Below are 22,224 nucleotides of genomic sequence, written 5' to 3' on the forward strand. Positions count from 1 at the left end.
AGAATGAGTTCTCAGGTGATTGAGGATTCTCTGTCATTGGGAGTGGGTGGTTGGGGTACTGGGTTGTAGGCACTCCTTTCGTTGTTGATGCTTGGTTCAGCTTGCTCTCAGTGATGAAACTCCAGGTGTTCAGCTCCCTTCCAAATGCTTTTTCCACACTTCAGTCGGTCTTGGAGAGGGATTTCCAGTGAAGACGTTGCACCCTCTCAAGGACTAATTGTCCAAGGACATTGTCCTTGAAATGTTTCCTCTGCCCTCCTTGTGCTCACTTGCTGTGTCAAAGCTCTGAGTACAGTGCAACTTTCAGAAATCTTGTGTCAGGCATCTGGAGCTGATTGTGGTCAATGCTCCAATGCTGGGGATGTTGGCCTCAGTGAGAACACTGGTGTTAGTGCACTGAGCCCGCCAATGGATTTGCAGGAAATTGTAGAGGCAGCAGTAATTCGAAGGGTTCTGAGGTGCCTGCTGTACATAGTCCACACCTCTGAGCCACACAGGAGAGCAGGTATCACCACTGCTTCGTGGACCATGAGGTTCCAAGGTCCTGGTCTTCAGATACTCTCTTCCACAGGTGACCAGAGGTTACCTGCTGGCTCATTAAAGGTAACATTGAACCTTGTCATCAATGTCTGCCCTTGTTAACAATAAGCTTCCACAGTAGGGAAGGGAGGTCCAAGTTGTCCAAGGCATCACCATGGATGTTGATAACTGGGATCAGTGCTGTGTGGCAGGAACAGGTTGGTAGAGGACTTCTGTCTTCAGCACATTAAGTGCAAGGTCCAAGCTCTCGTATGCTTTGGTGAATGATGCAGTCAATCGGCGGCGATTGAAGGGTTTTTAATCAGCTGGAATTAAGGCTATGGAGATGAAGGCAGGAAAGTGAACTTTGAGAGTGCTAGATCAGCCGCAATCTTATTAAATAGTTGAGCAGACTCCAAGGGCTGAACAGCTCACTTCTGTTCCTATGGAGTTGGGTTACTATTTCATTAAATACAAGATAACATCAGCAGTTGGGAAATAGCTAATGTTCCAATTTTATGTCTCTTCATAAAAAATGAAGCAGTAGCTTGCAGTGGCAGAGGATGAGGATGTTTTGAGGAGAGAGCGGTGAGCAGTTTTGAAAGGACCAGGTCCCGGTTCAGTATCCCGAGAGAAGGAATCACTTACTGCACTAGAACAAAAATTCTGGACTTCCAATCTCACATGTATTTTTCATTCTTTTGTTGGCTTCGACACAAATATTTGTTTAAATCAGACCTCAGCCCGGTGGTAATAAATTTTCTATCTCACTTCATATGCAGCTGAATATTTTATGACTGGAATGCATTTGGGTTGGAGAGGAGAAGTTGTTTGAATATGTCAAAATTAATTTTTGATTTAGTGTGAAGGCTGAAGGAATAAGGCTGCTGAAAGTAAATGCTGCATCATGAAATGCCACTGCTTTGATCTCTGGCTGACTCCTTGCAATTGTGCAATTATCTGACATTTAAGCAAGAACGTTAAGAAATAAAATAAAGCTAATTGAGAGTAAGAAATGGACAATTCAAAGTCTGCTTGTAATGTCTCCCCATCACCTTTCCCCAATCCCATCTGTATCATCCCTATTGTTATAAAACCACCTCGCTGAGCAATACTACCCAAGAACTGCTGGTACATTAAAAAGCCGGTGACTGCTGTCATTGCCACATAAAACCAGTACTATTGTTTCTTCAACATGTTTTACAGACCCTCACCTGGAATCTGTGCAAAAGAAAATTAACACAAACTTTGAGTAGACTTGGACACATTCTGGTTCCGAAGAGATAGGGAGATTCCCTCTGTTTTATTGCACAGAGTGGGGGAGGAGCTGCGTGCATCGCAGGTCTGTAACTGTGGAAAAAAATATCCGAAATCTGCAGAGATTACAACAGGCAAGAGAGGGTTAAATATTGGACTTCTAATCACTTAGTGGCACGGTGGCACAGTTTGCGCTGCTGCCTCACAGATCCAGGGATCCGGGTTCAATTCCGGCCTCAGTTCACCGTCTGTGTGGAGTTTGCACATTGTCCTCGTGTCTGCATGGGTTTCAACAAGGTGCTCCAGTTTCCTCCCACAGTTCCTAACAATGGTTAAGTGCACTGACCCGAACAGGCGCCGAACTGTGGCGACTAGGGGAATTTCAGAGTAACTTCATTGTAGTGTTAACGTAAGTCTTACTTGTGACTAATAAATAAATGTTATAAACGCGTTGGCACTGCCCAAATATGAGATTAATAGTGTGTTTGTCGCTGATACAGTTTCAGTGAGAAATGAGGCTGCATTTTCTGTCTCTCCAAAAGCAGTTTTCTCGGTAAAAATCAGACTCTTACTAGGTTTTCTGAAAGCAATACTTTCTATGACAATCTGCGTCTCACATCCCTGACTCTCTCCCTCTATCCTGTTTTCCTCCCTTTTACTGTATAACTGGCAGGGTGACTTCTGCGTGCATGCGCAGATAGCCATATTACACTGGCAGGAGACACAGTATTGAAAAGGTCAGATTTTAATAGAAGCCTCGTTTGAAGATTAACTGACCAGTGGAAAATAATTCCCTTTTTGCTTATGTGGTGGATAATTATCACTCTCAGCAACGTTTACAGATGCACCATAGAAAGCATTCTTTCTGATTGTATCAGAGCTTGGTCTGGTTCCTGCTCTGCCCAAGACCGCAAAAAACTACAAAAGGTTGTGAATGTAGCCCAATCCATCAGACAAAATCAGTCTCCCACCCACTGACTCACTTCCAGCTGCCTCAGAAAAGCAGCCAGCATAATCAAGGAACTCACGCACCCCGGACATTCTCTCTTCCATCATCTTCCACTGGGAAAAAGATACAAAAGTCTGAGGTCACGTACTAACCAACTCAAGAACAGCTTCTTCCCTGCTGCCATCAAACTTTTGAATGGGCTTACTTTGCATTAAGTTGATCTTTCTCTGTGCCCCAGCTATGATTGTAACACTACATTTCCTTCTCTATGAACGGTATGCTTTGTCTGTATACTGCACAAGAATAAATACTTTTCACTGTACCCCTATACATGTGACAATAATAAATCAAATCAAAATCAAATAAAAGTGCATGATAATGGAGTGGAAAGTGATAATACACTTAAGCTACAAAATGTTTCATTAAACCCACTGAGAATGACATTAACCTAACGCATCACGTAGAAAATTGAGGTTCAGATTGAGCATCCATTGATAACCTTCTCGATTTTACTCTCTGCTAAAGTCAACGGACAATGAAATCCAACAGCCGAGCTGATTACTGGGTAAATTGGGTTAAATTATCCATCACAATCCCATTTCCCCAATGACAGACTTTAATAGTCAATTACCCTTCACAATTTCCAATTCTACTTTGTAAACTTAGCTTCAAATATTTGAGTATTTTGAAAATTGGAAAGGATATTTGATGTTAAAATGGTTAAACTTGTTCAGAACGTTCCACCTAAAGTAATAAGAAAATCAAGAAAATACTCTTTGAACGTCTTACTTGCTGAATCATTTGTGTTGTCAGTTGTCATGAGGTTGGCATCTACTTCGCCTGGCTGTGCTGCAGTTACACATGCAGGGTTAAAGGTCCATGTTTGGCCCCCAACTCCCACGCGTAAATCTCCATCACCGTATACTTTCAGTACCTTCCCAACCTGTCCCAGTGCCTACAGGACATACAATAGAAATAATATTTAGTGCAATGAGTATTCCAGAATATAATACTGTAGAATCACATAGAGCAGAAGAGGCCCTTTGACCCATCGAGTTTGCATTGACAGGTGAGAAACACCTGACCTCCCATCTCATCCTATTTACCAGCACATGGTCCATGGTTTTAGATGCTACATAGTGCCAAGTGCTCATCCAGGTACTTTTTAAAAGCTGCACTATAAATCTGTATTGTTTTATGCTAATTATAGCAGGATAGCAACTTCTTACTCAGCAAAAGTTGAGTCAACTGATCAAGGCAGTGAACATTTGAGTCCCCAAGATGAAGAACGTACCATACCTGGTCAAAGTTGAGACAGCCCAACCAGAACTCTGCCAACTGACCTGCATACTCCTGGGTCACAGGCAAAAAAGGAACAACAAAAACAGGTTGGCCAACCATATTGCCGCCTAAACATCTCTGCCAGTAGGGTACAAGGTGAGGACAGCATCAAGCTAGGTTACAATTCCAATCATGGTTTAATGGTCTCCTAACACTCACTCTCTTGGCTCCCAGATGAAGGATCTTTGACCAAACAACAGAGGGTGTCAGGTAACATCTTTTTCTCCAGTGGGCTGAACAGGGGTGTGGGTGGACGGGGCAAAAAGATTGCAAGAAAAAGTCATTCAAATGAATGATCCAGAAGATAAAATGGATGCTTCATACACAAACATCTGGATTCACAGCAAAGTGAGTCATGTTCTTATAAACAATGCTAAATATGCTATAGGTCTAATGACACAGATCATTCACATACTGAATCAAGGAATTTCCAAACACCAGATTGGATTTCCTCTGATATTGTTTAGAGAGAAAAGAAAAGGCACTTACTGGAGTCATGCTGTCAGTCCATTCACCATGGCCAGTTTGAAGTCTTTTTACAGTTTCTAAATCATCCATTACACGAACAATGTCACCGACTGCGAAAGTGTCAACCTAGGAATGAATCAGAGCGAAAACTGACTTCCTGGGAATCACTGTGAATACACAGCTGTAGGTCTGTATCTCTGGAAAATTCTGTGATCATCATCATGGTTAAACAGATTGTTTGCCCAGCATGGCTCAGCAAAGACCACAATTTCACATTCTGTTGATCTGAAATTAGTTTCTTCAGAAATTCTCTATTCCAGTTTTAATAGGTCCTGGAGTTTTTCACAAAATTACTTTCCATTTACAGCCCAAAAACAGGCCATTGGATCCAACTGGCCCATGCTTCACATCAGACTTCTGCCACCTTATCTCATCCCAGCCAATCAGCAGAACCGTTTATTCCTTGTGTTCCTATCTAGCTTCTCCTGAAATACATCTACTTTATTCAATTCAACTACTCCATGTGGTAGCAAGCCCCACTTTCAGAGCAGACATGGGTGAAGACCTTTTGCCAGAATTCCTCATTAGATTTATTGGTGACTACCTCACATTAATGGCCACTTGCTTTGGATTTCCCACCAAAAGTGGATCATCATCTCAGACTGAAACCTACTAGAACCCCTGATAATGGTTAAGGCTTTCATCTGGATCCCCCTCAGCCTTCATTTTATGGGAAAACAGCCTCATCTGTTCAGTGAAAGTTTCCTGAAAATTCTTACCTCTTGGTTCTGGGATCATAATTATGAAACTTATTTTGCACTTTCTTCAGTGCCTCTCTATTCTTTCTATCATCTGAAGAACCCAACAAAGTACAATAAAACTGGTGCAGAAATATAGAGTTGCCTACTTCCACTGTGAAGCAATTCTAAAACAGCCTTCAAAGCAAGTAGTAGGTGCCAATAGTGAAATTATGGAAGACTCCGAGTAGGCCATTCAGCCCTCTGAGCATGCTCCTCCACACAATAAGATCTGATCATGGCTAATCTGATTGTGGTCTCAACTGCACTGTCCCGTCTGCTCACCATAACCCTCAACTCACTCATCCGTCAAAAAATCTGTCTAACTCAGTCTTGGATAAATTTAGTAACTCAGGCCCCCACTGCTTTCTGGGGGAAGAGAATGACACATATTAATGAACCTCTGAAGAAAATAAATTCTTCTCATCTCTGCCCTAACAGGAAGACCTCTTACTCTTAAATTGTGTCCACTAGACCTAGTCTCCTCCAACAAGTGGAAGCATCCTCCCAGTATCCATCCCATCAATTCCCCTCAAGTTTTGATGTGTTTCAAATTGATCACCAAATTCTTCTAAACTCCAGTGGGTATCAGCTCAACTTATTCAACCTTTCTTGGTAATACAAGTCCTTCATCCAGGAACGAGTGAAGTGAACCTTCTCTGAACTACTTCTGATGCAGCTGTATCATTCTTTTTAAATAAGGATTCCAAAACCTGGACATACTATTCCAGTTGTCATCTCACCAGCTGTACAGTTGCAGTCAAATCTCCATATTCCATTTATATTCCATTCCCCTTGCAATAAATGCCAACATTCCATTTGCTTTCCTAATCACATGTACTATTTTAAAAGTTTCTCCCAAGATAGAAACCCTATGGAACAAATTAAGCTTATACAAAGTAATTCCAACAGATGAATGATTACAATCCAGAGTCATTTAATCCCAGTGTCATTTTATCCATCAGATGTTTTGTAATAACATTGGGCTGGATTTTGTGACAGGAATAATGTTGAGTCTTAAAGCACTAACAGTTACTGACATGTAAATTGGACAGCAACATCCAATCACCACATACGCACAGTTAAATCTGAAAATTGAGGTGAAGTTTAGGACACGATGACTTATAAAGCAATACTGAGATTTGCTGCAATATCTTGTAGCAATTGATCACACCAGTGAAGCTGATACACTGAAATCGCCCACAGTTGTGTAATAAAATTTAACATATACTTCGATTAGAAGTATACATCTGGCATAGGAGATGTTATATCTCTTTGCAAAGAATGGATAAGCAAGTTCAGTCTCAACCGGGGAATTATTAGGCTATTATTCTATAAGAGGACTGTTTCTGAAAGTAAATGAGTAATAACTGATTTGAAGTCAAAACTACAAGCCACTGTTATGGAAAGATTAGTGCTTCAATTCTTTTACATCTCTTAGGCATGGCTTAGTGAGGAGCTAATTGCAATGTGTAAACATGCTGATCAGTCTTCACACACATTAACCAAATTGAGCAAAAAGAGAGAACATTCCAATGAATTATGTGACAAATAGTCATTTAACTTTATATTTCAGTGACACTTAAGGTCCATCAGGGAAGGATGTCAATTTTAAGGATATCTCCATTAGTCACCTCATGTACTTGTAACTCAAATGTTTTACGTTAGACTTAAATTCTCCTTGTGAAGTTTTGTAAACTCAGTGTGAAATCGAAGCAGCAAAAGCCAAACATCGGTAAGTTAATGCTTCAATGTACTTCCTCTCCACTAGTTAATGATGTTCTAGGAAGTCCAGGAGCTCTCTTATTGCTACTTGTCATTTTGTAATTGTAAAGAAACTGTGGTCCACAGAATCCTGGGGGTCGATGGGAGCCTCTGAGACTCAACAGGAAGAGTTGAAAAATGCTGCAGAACTGCTTGTGCGATTAGAGGCTTGTATCTGAAGAAGCCAACCTCTGATTGAATGAGCATGGGCAGTAGAGTGATGGGATAAACGAGCCTAGGAATGGGAATCGGTGAGGGTGCTGGAGCGGGGTGGGGATGGGCGGAGCAGGACGCGAAGTATGTGAGGGGGAGCAGTGCATGTGGGGGGGAATGAGTGTGTGTGAGGGAGGGGACAAGTGTGTGCGCGGGAGGAATGAAAGATTTGTTTATATTTGATTTCTGTGTTTGCACCTATTTAATGGCAAAAGAAAAAGGGACATTGACGTTGTGAATGCTTTTGTGTGGGGGTGGGGGGGCGCGGTGGTGATGACTTAGGTTCTGCAGGTCAAAGTTTGGGAAACCCTGACTTAGTTACATAGAATCAGGGCACTGTTGCATCAGAGGAGGCAGCCATTCAGCCCTTCAGACCCTTTCCAGCTCTCCAAGACTAAAGCAGCTGGCCCCACCTCCCAGCTCTTTCCCCACTGCCCTGCTGATTTTTTTTTCATCCAACTTCCTTTTCAAAGCCACAACTGAATCCGCCTCCACCACACTCTCGGGCATGGCAATAACCACCTGTTAGAAAGAATGTCCTCATGTTGTCATTGGTTCTTCTGCCATTCACCTTATAACAGTGTCATCTGGTTCACAACCTTTTGTCAATGGGAAAACATTCTCTCATCAATTCTGTCTCGATGAGCCCCCTACCCGTCTCATTCTTTTGATCACCTCTAATCCTTATCTTGATTTCCCCAAGGGTTGGGAATAATAAAGTGATTAATTACACTATTGATCCTCAATCAATAAAGTTCATCTAGATTTCAGACCTAATTCCTGGTGTTATTTTTGGTGACTGTCTCCACGTAAAGTCCATATTGTTCAAGGCAACCTCTGTGAAAGTATAGCAACTAAACAGAAGACAGTGACATTCATGTCAATCAATAACTATCGAGTAAAGATTTAAAGTCACTGTGTCAAGTACCCTCTAGGCTATTCATTCTCTAGGATATGTATAATAACTTACACTGTGGACAAAGAAATGTTCTCTGTACAATGTTATATTGTCATTGTTCAAGGGCACCGGGAAATTAAAATTTAACACCTATCAAAATGTATATTTGTTGGACGATGTTTGATACAGTTTTGTACATAATGGTTTCTCAAAAGTTGTTGGACTCGTATTGAAACTGGTTTGGGAGTTCACTGGGAAAGAAATAAATTTGAAACCATTACGGTCCAAGCCAATTAACCCAGGTTTAATATGCTCCTGTAGTTTGTCTATCATTTATAAAACTTTCAAAATACAAGTCCAACAACTTTTGAAAAATCAGTATCAAAACTGCACACCAAATATCCTTCGATGAGCGTACATATTTAATGTTAACTTTCTAGTAGACACTACAGCTAAGAAAGCCACCAAGCCTCTACTTTCTCAGAAGATCAAGTAAATTTGGCATGTCCGCTGCGACTCTCACCAACATTTACATAGAAAACATTCTTTCTGGTTGTATCATAGCTTGGTGTGGCTCCTGCTCTGCCCAAGACTGCAAGAAACTACAGAAGGTCATGAATGAAGCCCAGCCCATCACACAAAGCAGCCTCCCATCCATTGACTCTCTCTACATTTCCTGCTGCCTCAGCAAAGCAGCCAACTTAATTAAGAACCCCATGCACCTCAAACATACATTCTTCCACCTTCTTCCGTTGGAAAAAAGATACAAAAGCCTGAGGTCACGTACCAACTGACTCAAGAACAGCTTCTTCCCTGCTGCCATCAGATGTTTGAATGGACTTATCTTGCGTTAAGCTGATCTTTCTAACAATGACTGCACCACTACATTCTGCACTCGCTCCTTTCCTCCTCTATGAACGCTATGCTTTGTCTGTATAAACGCACAAGAAACAATGCTTTTCACTGTATACTAATAGAAATGACAATAATAAATCAGATCAAATCAAAAAGGGCTGTTGAATGATGGCACTCAAATCTGTACAGGTACAGTCTAACAATGTACAATTAACATTCTTTAGCCCACAGTATTCCAGTAAGAAGTCTCACAACACCAGGTTAAAGTCCAGCTGGTTTATTTGGAATCACAAGTGGCTCACCTGGTGAAGGAGCAGTGCTCTGAAAGCTCATGATTTCAAATAAACCTACTGGATTTTAACCTGGTGTTGAGACCTGTTACTGTGCCCACCCCAGTCCAACGCCGGCATCTCCACATCACAGTATTCCACTACATGTCCCAGCAAGGTAAAAGCATAATAGCTTAGAGGGTTTTTGGGATTGTGACTATACACCTTCCAACTGAGAATACTAGATAATTATTGATTGATATAAATGCTCAATGTTCTTCCCTTTGACTAGTGACAGATATTAATGACTGTCTTTAGAAGGTTGTCTTTAGAAGTTCCTGGTTTTATCAATGAAAGGATTAATCTTTTATCCCTCATAAATCCTTCATGTATTGTATCCTGGATTATTAAACTCTGCATAATGGAAGTACCTTAAATAACTGGAATCAAATGTCAAAAGACTTTCTTGCTTCAGCATGTTTAAGTTATTTAATTTTCTATTCAGCATGTGTTAATGGGAGAGAAAAGATTCTTTTTTCCAAACCAACAAATATTGCAATTACAAGCCATTGAAGTTACAAGCAACTCCTCATTTTTATTTCATGGTTTTAATACAAACTAATACTTTTCACAGTTTTACAATTAACCAAAATTCAGGTGGACCAGTCAGAAGCCGACTAGATTCCTGTTCACGAAAAACACACCTGACATTTTAGGTCAGGTGATAGTAGATTGCTATTCACGGCCAAGCTGTGGGTTAAGAATTTTGCCTAGTGGCTGCCTCAGGATAGATTTTAAAGGGAGTCTTGATTTGGATCATGATGGGAGACAGCTGCTTAGCTGCACAGATCTTAAAACAGAAAAATAACTTCAATAAAAGCAAAAATACTGTGGATGCTGGAAATCTTAAATTAAAAAAAAAAGAAAATTCTGATAAACTCAGCAGGTCTGATAGCATCTGTGAAAACAGAAACAAAGTTAACACAGTTTGAGACTGTATGACTGAGCAGAGTCTGCATATTCTCCCCATGTCTGCGTGGGTTTCCTCTGGTACACCGGTTTCCCCCCTCACTCTAAAGATGTGCAGTTAAGGTGGACTGGCCATGCTAAATTGTCCCTTAGCATCCCAAGATGTGTAGGTGAAGAGGATTAGCAGGGTAAATGTGTAGAGTTATGGGGATAGGGTCTGGGTAAGATGCTCTGTTGGAGGGTCAGTGCAGAGTTGATGGGCCAAATGGCCTCGTTTAGCTCTATGAGTCGTCTTCAGAGTTAAAGAGAGGAAGAAATGCGTTGGATTTATAACGTAAAGCAGAAAGCAAAATAGATAAGTGATTGGTATACAAACAAAGGTCAACAGGAAGTGACAGGAAGATTGCAGTCATGCTTGGCTGACCAAAAGTGTTCTACAAATCAGTCATCCAGTCACCGTTCAGTCTCCCCAGTGTGGAGGAGACACCACTGGAGCAGAGAATAGTCCCTCTAAAGTTCAACAACTTTCGACTGCGACCATTCTCCTCCACTTAAATCCAAAACTATATTTTTTTTTTGTCCCAATGCAACCCTAATCTCCCCCATAGGGCCATCCACCATGTTAGCTTTGCTTTTAGACAGCACAGCCCCTTTGCTCTATTAGCACATTCTGATACCTTACCTTTAAGTCACTACCAGCACCTTTGGTAGTCCTCAACACTGCCATTCACATTTTCTTTGTCTTGTGCTCTACACATCTTTGTGCAATCTCTCCTACCTCACACCTATCCCAAACCTCCTATTTTGCTCCACCCCATTTGGAGCATTGTGAGCAGTTTTGGACCCCATATCTAAGGATGGATGTGCTGGCCTTGGAAAGAGTCCAGAGGAGGTTCACAGGAATGATTCCTGGAATGAAGAGCTTGTCGTATGAGGAACAGTTGAGGACTCTGGGTCTGTAGTCATTGAAGTTTAGAAGGGTGAGGGGGTATCTTATTGAAACTTACAGGATACTGCAAGACCTAGAGTGGACATGGAGAGGATGTTTCCACTAGTAAGAAAAACTTGAATCAGAGGGCACAACCTCAAGCTAAAGGGACAATCTTTCAAAACAGAGATGAGGAAGAATTTTTTTTGCCAAAGCGGTGAATCTGTGGAACTCTTTATCCCAGAAGACTGTGGAGGCCAGGTCACAGTGTCCTTAAGGTTCTTGCTTAATAAGGGGATCAGGGGTTATGGGGAAAAGGCAGGAGAATGGGGATGAGAAAAACATCAGCCATGATCAAATGGCAGAACAGACTCAATGGGCCGAGTGGCCTAATTCTGCTCCTAAGTCTTATGGTCGTTCCGTCTTTAACAATATGAAATCCATCACATTCTCTTTCTTTAGCTCTGAAGTGTCATTTGAGCTCAAAACATTAACTGTTTCTCGTTCCACAGATACTGCTGAGTCTGCTGAGTTTATCCAGCATTTTCTGTTTCTAAAACAACTTTAAGTTGGGTGTAATCCCTCTTAAATCACAGTAAGTATTAAGCTTTTAACCCAGATCACTGCTTGAATGTTTTATCCTGCTGTGAATAAAATGAGGTTGAAATTCAACAACTTTGTGTTTGTCTGGAAAACACGCCCACCAATAGCACATCCAACAATGGGAAAGCCTCGTCCAATCGCACGAGAATCGGGATCGCTGCTAAAATTGTCCGTATTTCGTTGGGCAGAACGGAGCACTAACCTCGTTTTGACACAAAATAATGGTAAGGCACTGATTAAAGGACTCCCACCCCCTGCCCCCAACATGGAATATTACATCTGGAGTGGAACAGACACCGCTCCTCTCAGTTATACCTGGTCTCCGAGCAGCCTGGGGGGGGGGGGGGGGGGGGGGGGGGGGGGGGGGAGAGAGAGAGAGAGAGAGAGAGAGAGAGAGAGAGAGGGAGAGAGAGAGAGAAAAGAGAGAGAGAGAGAACTATTGATATCATCCTTCCAGGAGTTACCCAATACAAGACTAGACTGGAATATAGGGACAACTTTCTGTAGAGCTTGTAACTTAATCTAACTATTCCAATCAATTCAGAAAACCAAGATGATCATTAATTCAGGCACAATCAGGAAGCTTGCCATCAGCTACCCACCTGAAAATGAGTGGTAAAATTGTTAGAATGCTCCCAGTTGCAGTTCTCTCTCCATGGACACAGTCCCTTTATATTAACAGTAGAATGGACATACAAGGGTAATGCAAGCTCATAGGATCCACTGGTGTACTTCCTCTTGTTAATACCAGTACTCAATGAGACTGAATTGGTTTGACAATGATAAAAAAACAAACCTTTGCAATCGCCAGCTGCTCTTTTTAGTGCTGATGTGTAACAAAATGGGACACTGACTACAACAAGGCACAAATACAGCCAAAATCTGAAAGCAGCACAGAAAATGCTGGAAATATGCAGCAGGTCTGCCAGCAATTGTGGAGAGAGAAATAGAATTAACATTTCAGGTCGATGAACTCTCATTATATTCTGAAAAGTTAACTGTTTCCTGATGTTGGCTTGATTGGACAGTAAGAAGTCTCACAACACCAGGTTAACGTCCAACAGGTTTATTTAGTAGCACAAGCTTTCAGAGCGCTGCCCCTTCATCAGGAGAGTCACCTAATGAAGGAGCAGCACGCCAAAAGCTTGCGCTACTAAATAAACCTGCTGGGCGTTAGCGAGGGGGATTGAATATAAAAGTAGGGAGGTCTTGCTGCAGCTGTATAGGGCATTGGTGAGGCCGCAGCTGGAGTACTGTGTGCAGTTTTGGGCACCGCACCTGCGCAAGGATATTTTGGCCTTGGAGGGAGTGCAGAGGAGGTTTACTAGGCTGATACCGGAGTTGAGGGGGTTGAGCTATGAGGAGAGGCTGAATAAACTAGGCTTGTACTCGTTAGAGTTGAGAAGAATGAGGGGAGATCTCATTGAGACGTATAAGATGATGAATGGGATGGATAGGATAGAGGTGGAGAGACTCTTCCTGCTCAAAAAAGACAGTAGGACTAGGGGGCACAGCCTCAAGATAAAGGGGAGGCGGTTTAGAACGGAGTTGAGGAGGAACTTCTTCACTCAAAGGGTGGTGAATCTCTGGAATTCTCTGCCCGTTGAAGTGGTGGAGGCTGCCTCGCTAAATATTTTTAAGAAGCGGGTTGATGGGTTCTTGATAAGAGAGGGGAGTAAGGGTTATGGGGAGAGGGCGGGAAAGTGGAACTGAGCCACGACAGATCAGCCATGATCTTATTGAATGGCGGGGCAGGCTCGAAGGGCTAGATGGCCTACTCCTGCTCCTATTTCTTATGTTCTAACCTGGTGTTGTGAGACTTCTTACTGTGTTTACCCCAGTCCAACACCAACATCTCTACATCATGGCTTGATTGCAGTATTTCAAGCATGTTCTGTTTTTATTTGAGACACTGAAGACCTGCTTCCTGCTTCTATTTTCTTATCATTGTGACCTTCCTTCTCTTTCCACAGGATCTACATGCCAGGTAAGATCAGAGTCAATGAGCTCACATCTACATTAAATCAAAATTCTTGCAATGTACTCATCACAAATTAAAGCTGATGAAGAAACACAAATGGAAACAACATCTTTTTGAAATATTGAATTATTTATGTCACCTTATTGCAGTTAAATGTGACGCATATTTCACCAGCGCAAATAGCTTTCCACATAAGGAAACAGGCTCCACTATTGAGTGTACCTTTGTAAGAGCTCCAGAATGGAAGGTCCATCGAATGTTATTGCTGTACTGAACTCGCACATCTCCACGGTCTGTTATTCTGTGCACAGTACCAGTCCGCCCAATATACTGCACAAAAAAAAGGGCACTACGTTGGCATAGTGGCAATTAACTAGCAATCCAGAGACCAGGGCAAATACTCTGGGAATATGGGTTCAAATCCCACCATGGCAGCAGATGGAATTTAAATTATATTACCAAACTCTGGAATTGAAAGCTAGTCTCAATACTGGTGACCATGACAACTAACAACTATTGTAAAAACCCACTTGATTCATCAATGCCCTTTTCCCTCCTTCAGGGAAGGAAATCTGCCACCCTTACCTGGCCTGGTCTACATGTGAACCCAGGCCCATGGTAACGTGGTGGATTCTTCTCTTGCAAATGGCTTAACGAGCCACTCAGTTCAAGGGTAATTAGGGATGGGCAACAAATGCAAGTCTTGCCAGCAATACTCAAATCCCATGAAAGAATAAAGGTTGAGGAACAAGTGGAAAAGCACAAGTTTTGAGAGACAACTGGCTCAGTATTAGCACCGCTGACAGAACTGGCTGAGCTGTTGAGCCGTGACTGAAGCAAACTTGGCTTGTAGAACATGAGGGAATAACTTACTTGACTTCCCCCTCACCAGTGGAGTGACCATGACCATTCCTTGAGGAAATGAAATGCCATCTTCACAATAAAGACCCATTCCACTGTGTTGTATTGCACTGCACTGCCACATGCTAAATGGGCTAGAATACGAACTGATCTCGAAAGAGGGAAGTGGACATACACCCATAGTACAGTTAGAGACCCCCAAACAGCATTGTGGATGTGCCTACACAGGTTCAATTCCAGCCTCGGGTTACTGTCTGCATGGAGTTTGCACATTCTCCCCGTGTCTGCATGGGTTTCCTCTGGGTGCTCCAGTTTCCTCCCACATGCCAAAGATGTGCGGGTTAAGTTGATTAGCCATGCTAAATTGACCCTAGCGTCAAGGGGATTAGCAGAGTAAATATGTGGTGTTACAGGGATAGGGCCTGGGGTGGATTGTGGTTGGTACAGACTTAATGGGCTGAATGGTCTCCTTCTGTACTATAGGGATTCTATGATCTATGATTCTACGATGGCAACTCACTACCGCCTTCTCAGGGGCAATTAGGGATGGCAATAAATGCTGGACTAGCCTGCGACACCCATATCCCATGAATAAATTCTAATAAAGCGATTACAAAAACCACCATAGCTTTATTGATACATGTGTATTAGAGATTGATTTAGCATCAAAAAGCTGAGCAGGAAACAGTGAAAGATTCCCAGCACAGGAAGAGTGGCATGTGTCAGAGATGTTGACAGCATTGAGGGTTACCTCTGCCATTTTAGGATTCCATCCTCCATGTCCGTCCTGCATCTGCCGGAGAATATCGACCTCAAGAAGGCATTTCACCTTGTCGTTATGCTGGAAGGAGTGACCGTCAGCACTCTCCTGCCTGGGGAGTTCAACATGTTCACCTGAAAAGGAGAATGGAAACCTCAACCTGAAAAAAGCTCGTCAGCATTTTGAGAAGCACGGCAACATATTGACACCAAAATAAAACAACCTTATAAACACTGGGTTGTAAATACTGCTTCACCAGACATGTCTTTTATATTACATAAAACAAAAGCAGGAAATTGCAGGAGCTGGAAGATTAACGCACGAACTCTATTTCTCTCTCCACAGATTCTGTTTGATCTGCTGAATGTTTCGAAGAACAAAGGGAAAAGAAAATTACAGCACAGGAACAGGCCCTTCGGCCCTCCAAGCCTGTACCAACCCTATTTCAGATTTCCAGCAACTGCAGTATTTTGCTTTCAAGACAACTTTTGTACACAATTTGGAAGCTAAACATCGTGAGATTAGTTTATTTTAGTCTCAACTAAGGCACTGCAATGAAGTTACTGTGAAATTCCCCTAGTCGCCACACTCTGGCGCCTGTTTGGGTAAATGCACCTAACCAGCATGCCTTTTAGACCATGGGAGGAAATTCAAGCACCTGGAGGAAACCCACTACTACTGCTTGTTCAATCCATGCTCCTTTCAAGGTCTAAGGACTATTAGTCGAATAGTGGCCTCGACTGTTGATGGAGCAGGATTCAGACAGAAACAGAAGTGCTCTGACCAGACACTAACACAAAAACAAAATACCGCAGATGCTGGAAATACTCAGCAGATCTGGCAGAACATGAATCAGAGATGGTGGAAGGTCACAGACCTGAAACGTTAACTCATTAAGTCTCTCGCCAGATGCTGCCAGACTGACTGATTATTTGCAGCAATTTCTGTTCTTATTCTGCTCTCATCAGAGGAGTTCAGAGCAACCACAGGGTGATGACAGAACTGCAAAGAAAGCATTCTGTAGCATATTTCATGGTCTGAGGACTTAACTTAAAATTTCAAAGGGATTATTTTTGAATAAAGGAAATGTCAAGCAAGGAAACGTGGCAGTTAGTTAAAAACCATAGAAACCCTACAGTGCAGAAAGAGGCCATTCAGCCACTGAGTCTGCACCAAAAATCCCACCCAGACCCTATCCTCACATCCCTACATATTTACCCACTAATCCCTCTAACCTACACATCTCCAGACACTAAGGGGCAATGCAGCATGGCCAATTCATCTTACCTGCACACCTTTGGACTGTGGCAGGAAACCGGAGTACCCGGAGGAAACCCACGCAGACACAGGGAGAATGTGCAAACTCTGCACAGGCAGTGACCTGAGCTGGGAATCGAACCCAGGTCCCTTGCGCCATGAAGCGACAGTGCTAACCATTGTGCTACCGTGTCGTTGATGTACAGGGAGATCCCAGAGGCAACAATGAGACAATGACCAGGTAACTGATTTTTTGCTGCAGTTGGTTGCGGGAATGTTTGATGCGGGAACGTTTGATGTTCGACACACTGGGCAGACTCCCTGTCCACATCACAGTGCTTTCAGATCTAGTCTGCCCACCCAACAGAATGGACATGGCGACCCTGCATGTACCAAATATCATCTCAGCTCAGGGGCAGCACAGCATCAGGGGAGCTGGGTTCAACTGCTGGCTTGGGTTATTGTCTGCGAGGAATATGCATGTTCTCCATTTCTCTGCGTGGGTTTCCTCCAAATGCTCTGGTTTCCCTCCACAGTCTGAAAGACGCGCTGGTTAGGTGCACTGATCATAGTAAACTTTCCCTCAGTGTGCCCGAACAGGCAACTAGGGGATTTTCACAGTAACGTCATTGCAGTGTTAATGTAAGCCTACTTGCGACACCAATAAAATAAATAAATAATAATGAACAAAATAGATTATATGCACAAGTCTCTGGGGTGAGGCACAATCCAACAACTATCCAACTCAGAGGCAAGAGCTGCCACAATCCAACCTAAAAATCAGAATTAGTTTGGTGCTAAAAGACAAACAAGTTAGGTGTTACTAATCAGCATTAGCAAACATTAAGGAATATTGATTTGCAGCCAGAAAATAAAAGATATTCAATTACAATCATCCAGTCTATTGTCAGTGTTCATTATATTGCTTTCACTAAATTTTCCAGAATGGTTTGTTTTGAGATGCTTTACAGAAACTCTGTACTCTGAAACTTGCGTCCCTGAAACTTACTGTGTGTGAGAGAAAAAGAATGAAAACTGCCACTGCATCCTTTGTCTTACTACTCCATGTTAGTTCTGCTTTTAGAACATCTTGGGCTGTTTGTGTTCCTTCCCTACAGCTGACTGTGGTTGGACACAAATCCAGAATGCAAAAAAAAACCATTCCCTGAATATATTTGCAACATATTTCCACAATACTCAGAAATTAAAGCTGCCTTCGTTTCCATTTGGACAGAATTTTAACACGTGGCACCAAATTGAATATTTTTGCTGCAATTTGGTTTCCGCAGAATTGCCAAGTTCTGTGTCATTGTTGACTAAATGCCAGTATTAAGTGGCGCCAGCAATCAAAAAAATACTCTGAAACAAATCAAAGTTATTCACACAGATGTGCAGAGGAGGACTTAGTCTAATTTTTAAAAAAATTCCATTGTTAATTTGAAATACAGTAATGAGCAATTGTTAGTCTCTCACTCATTGATGTATACAGCACCAACTGCATAATTAAACAAAGGGAATTTTAGATATTTGATTTGCATAATGCTACAGAGCAGCATGCAATCTGTTTTAATCTGATACTGGGCTCACAATTGCAGTTTTGCTATTGTACCATACAATAACACTCTGCAGTTGAAGCCTCAAAAGGATTAGAAGTCCTGAAATTCCAACTGACAGCTCTTCAGTTGATTGCCTCAGATAAACTGACACTTATGAAACTGCTCCACCTCACCTCCACCAGCGTTTAGACCTGGCATAAACTGCACACCAGTTTGCCAGAGACATCTCAGTTGGAGCTGCTGACATAATGCCACCATTCCACAACTTGTAACATCACCCCATAGAAGTGGGAAGGGAGTGGGTACACTAGAATGGGAGCAGTAAACGGCGTGGACCTGGCAGAACTGGGGCCAAACCAGAAACCCTCTTTCCCTATGCTGGTTATTTAAGTTGCACATTTCCAAAGCAGAGGAATTTCAGGATTCTGCTGCTTCCCTGAAGTGTAGGGAGTGTTTTTTTTGTTATTGTCCCAGAGGAGCAGCTCAGCAGGAATAATTTCATTGGCTGCCTTTGACTCCTTGCTATCATCAAGCTGGTTGTTGAGTAGGGATTTGGAATCAAAGTCAGTGGAAGTAAGGATCAGTAAAGATGAACAACAGCTGCTTAAAATGATATCACCCATTTTACAGCAACACCCAGGGCAATGTTTGGCTTTTTTGAAATTGCTGATTTACAATTTTTATTTCTGCTTTCTGTGGGCAGACACAAGCACGCGCGTGTGCACACACACCTATCCCAACGCCACCATGTACTCCAATGAAGTTATACACAGTTGTTTATTCTGTTCTGAATTATATCCTCTAACTGTTAGAGCTATGTGTAATGTACAAATGTGTTTACTTTTGAAGAGGGGCTTTGAGCCACAAAAAGATTGTCATGGCCTTTCTAGGGTAAATTGAAGGATAGAAAGGAGTAAACTGGATGCTGAATTACCAAGTGACATCTGTAAGAATTTGTACAGAGTCCTGTGATCTCCAGAAATGATTGAGTAATAACAATATTTGTAGAATGCACTGTTAGGAAGAATGTGAAAAAGCAGCAAGGGGGCCCGGTTAGATATGTAGCAAATGCATTTCAGCACAGATAAGTGCAAATTGTTATAAAACAGTAAAGGATTAGGGAATATCGGCCAAATGGCACATTTCTTGAAGGCTTTAAATAATCATACAGACAGTAAAAAAAATTACAAAATGCAATGAGGGGGTCAGATGGCATTGGGTGTTGTTTGTGTGTGGAATACTGACCACTAAAGAGGTGACAATGAACCTGTTCACCACAACGTTTAAAAGTTTAAAGTTCAATTTTATTTATTAGTGTCACAAGTAGGCTTACATTGACACCACAAAGTCACTGTGAAAATCCCCTAGTCATCATACTCCTGTTCAGGTGCACTGAGGGAGAATTTAGCATGGCCAATCCAAACAACCAGCAGGTCTTTCAGATGGATTACATTACAACTGGTGTACTGTGGGCAGTTTCAGATACTGCTTTTATTGAAGAATGTTAATCGCCATGGGCAATTCACCCATCCCAGGATGGTTATTAAGATAAACCCTGCAAATCTAAAGCAGTGCTCACATCTAAAATGACAAACAGGAAAATATTGAGCGCACTGGCCTGTTTTCCATTAATCAAATGCTCACTTAGGATTATTAATAGAAGCTAAAAGTGAAATGATAACTTTTTCCCCAACAAGGGACCACAAATCACAGAGACGTGTCGTTTCTAATCACCAATCACGCAGTCATAGAGGGAGCTGGGTAAACAGAGAAAAACATTAAAAGGCCCATGGAAAGGGCAGCAAATGGGATGAAACTGGATACTCCGTTGTGAAACAGGCACATAATACAATAAGTCAAATGCTCTCTTTCGCTATTGAAATGTCTGTGATTTAACATTAAGGAATTTTAGAAATAAATATTTTACAACTGTAAAGTGGCAATACCTTTATGAAAGTCATAGAGATTCACAGCATGGAAACAGGCCCTTCGGCCCAACTTGTCCATGTCGCCCAGATTTTACCACTAAGCTAGTCCCAAGTGCCTGCGTTGGCCCATATTCCTCTATACCCATCTTATCCATGTAACTGTCTAAATGCTTTCTAAAAGGCAAAATTGTGTCCGCCTCTACTACTGCCTCTGGCAACTCGTTCCAGACACTCACCAGCCTCTGAAAGAATTGCCCCTCTGGACCCTTTTCTATCTCTTTCCTTAAACCTATGCCCTTTAGTTTTAGACTCCCCTCCTTTGGGAAAATATGTTGACTATCTAGCTGATCTATGCCCCTCATTATTTTATAAATCTCTATAAGATCACCCGCTATGCTCCAGAGAAAAAAGTCCCAGTCTATCCAGCCTCTCCTTATAATTCAAACCATCAAGTCCCAGTAGCATCCTAGTAAATCTTTTCTGCACTCTTTCTAGTTTAATAATATCCTTTCTATAATAGGGTGACTAGAATTGCACACAGCATTCCAAGTGTGGCCTTACCAATGTCTTTACAACTTCAACAAGATGCCCCAACTCCGTTATTCAATGTTCTGACCAATGAAACCAAGCATGCCAAATGCCTTCTTCAGCACCCTGTCCACCTGTGACTCCACTTTCAAGGAAATGTGAACCTCTACCCCTAGATCTATTTGTTCGATAACTCTCCCATTCATTACCCGAATCCTGACCTGGTTCGATCTACCAAAATGCATCACCTTGCATTTATCTAATTGAACCCCATCTGTCATTCATCAGCGCATTGGCTAAACTGATAACAGTGCACCTGGCCAAACTCCTCCTGTGCTCACAAAATACTGACATCAATGATTTTTGTGAAAATGTGACTGTAACAGCCGCTGTTCCTCACCACAAACAAGACCGTATCACTTTAATCTCACTGAAACTAGAAAACAAAAGAGTCAGTGCCAGCAGGCTGCTTTGAACAGCATTATTCAACTATTAATCAGGACAGTCTTTCGTACATTCTGTCTTGATTTAAACTGATAAAGCTGCATTTTTTTAGTGGATATCCACACATCACATTGGTTTGATGTTAACTAATGTCTTCCCCTTCAAAAAAGAATAAATCACCTTCACCTCGAAGGCAATCGCAGTTTCCTAGATCCCACACATCATTTCACAACCGAGGAAGAGGAATTGACCTGCTTTCAAAGACTCTGCCAATGCAGTTGAATGACTAACCACCAGAGGGTATATCTGAGCAGCACACACTGATTAATTCTCAGATCATCTTCTCACTCCCTGTGGAGAAAGGGCCAATGTTTTGGTGAGCTGGCAACTTGCCGTGTGGGCTTTATCACAGGAAGATGAATATAAAGTGCTACACCATTGAATTGCCCAGTGAACTGGGGCTGTAAGCTGAAGTTGAGAAGAAGAATACTTTTATTGCATCCAGAGGCACACTTTACAAACACAATGATGCCCAAAGTAATAAACTTTCCTGCTAAAAACGTTAAGTAGCATTCTAAAATCTGTATCATAAAATGCAATGCACCTTAGCAATGAAGTTGAGTTCAGACCAAATATGTCTTGGGATCAGTGTTTGTATAAAATACAAAACGAATTGCGATGTGGACCTCAGATCAATAAAAGGTCTTCAGGCACCCATTGTTAAAATGTAGAATCTCTGCAGATATCTGGTGATTGGATCTTACTGAAACAATACAAACATACCTAGCTTTGGCAAATGATCTTTGTAGTAGTAACCACCTGCAGAATCTGTGATGTACTTTAAATCAACCTTCCCTTTGTGACCCATTCGGTAGACGTTGGTTGTCCCGTTTGACCAGGTGACACTTGAAACACTTCGTCCCGACTCCGTGTCCCAGCCTCGGATATCAACTACTTTCCCAATTTTGCCTTCCCCACCTGCAGAAGCAAAATGATTCTTTTTACATAAAGTAAAATTAAAGTTCCTTCACCTCTTTCACTATTATTAACTCTTTGTTATGTAGTGTCAAAAAAAAGGA

General features: G+C 42.0%; 1 protein-coding gene across 4 annotated transcripts in view; it reads right to left on the bottom strand.

Annotated features, from left to right (window-relative positions):
* mib2 (MIB E3 ubiquitin protein ligase 2) overlaps positions 1-22,224 on the bottom strand; it is a 241,273-nt gene that overhangs the window by 46,761 nt on the left and 172,288 nt on the right. For all 4 annotated transcript variants that reach the window (XM_080214947.1, XM_080214950.1, XM_080214948.1 and 1 more), the window contains exons 5-9: positions 21,929-22,123; positions 15,424-15,566; positions 14,034-14,141; positions 4,556-4,660; positions 3,515-3,680 (exon numbers count right to left, since the gene is read on the bottom strand). In XM_080214947.1, the coding sequence (XP_080071073.1) occupies positions 3,515-3,680; positions 4,556-4,660; positions 14,034-14,141; positions 15,424-15,566; positions 21,929-22,123 (717 nt within the window). The remainder of the gene's footprint in view (positions 1-3,514; positions 3,681-4,555; positions 4,661-14,033; positions 14,142-15,423; positions 15,567-21,928; positions 22,124-22,224) is intronic.

Source organism: Carcharhinus amblyrhynchos, chromosome 30, assembly GCF_965287045.1.
Source record: "Carcharhinus amblyrhynchos chromosome 30, sCarAmb.v2.hapA, whole genome shotgun sequence".
NCBI classification, from domain to species: domain Eukaryota; kingdom Metazoa; phylum Chordata; class Chondrichthyes; order Carcharhiniformes; family Carcharhinidae; genus Carcharhinus; species Carcharhinus amblyrhynchos.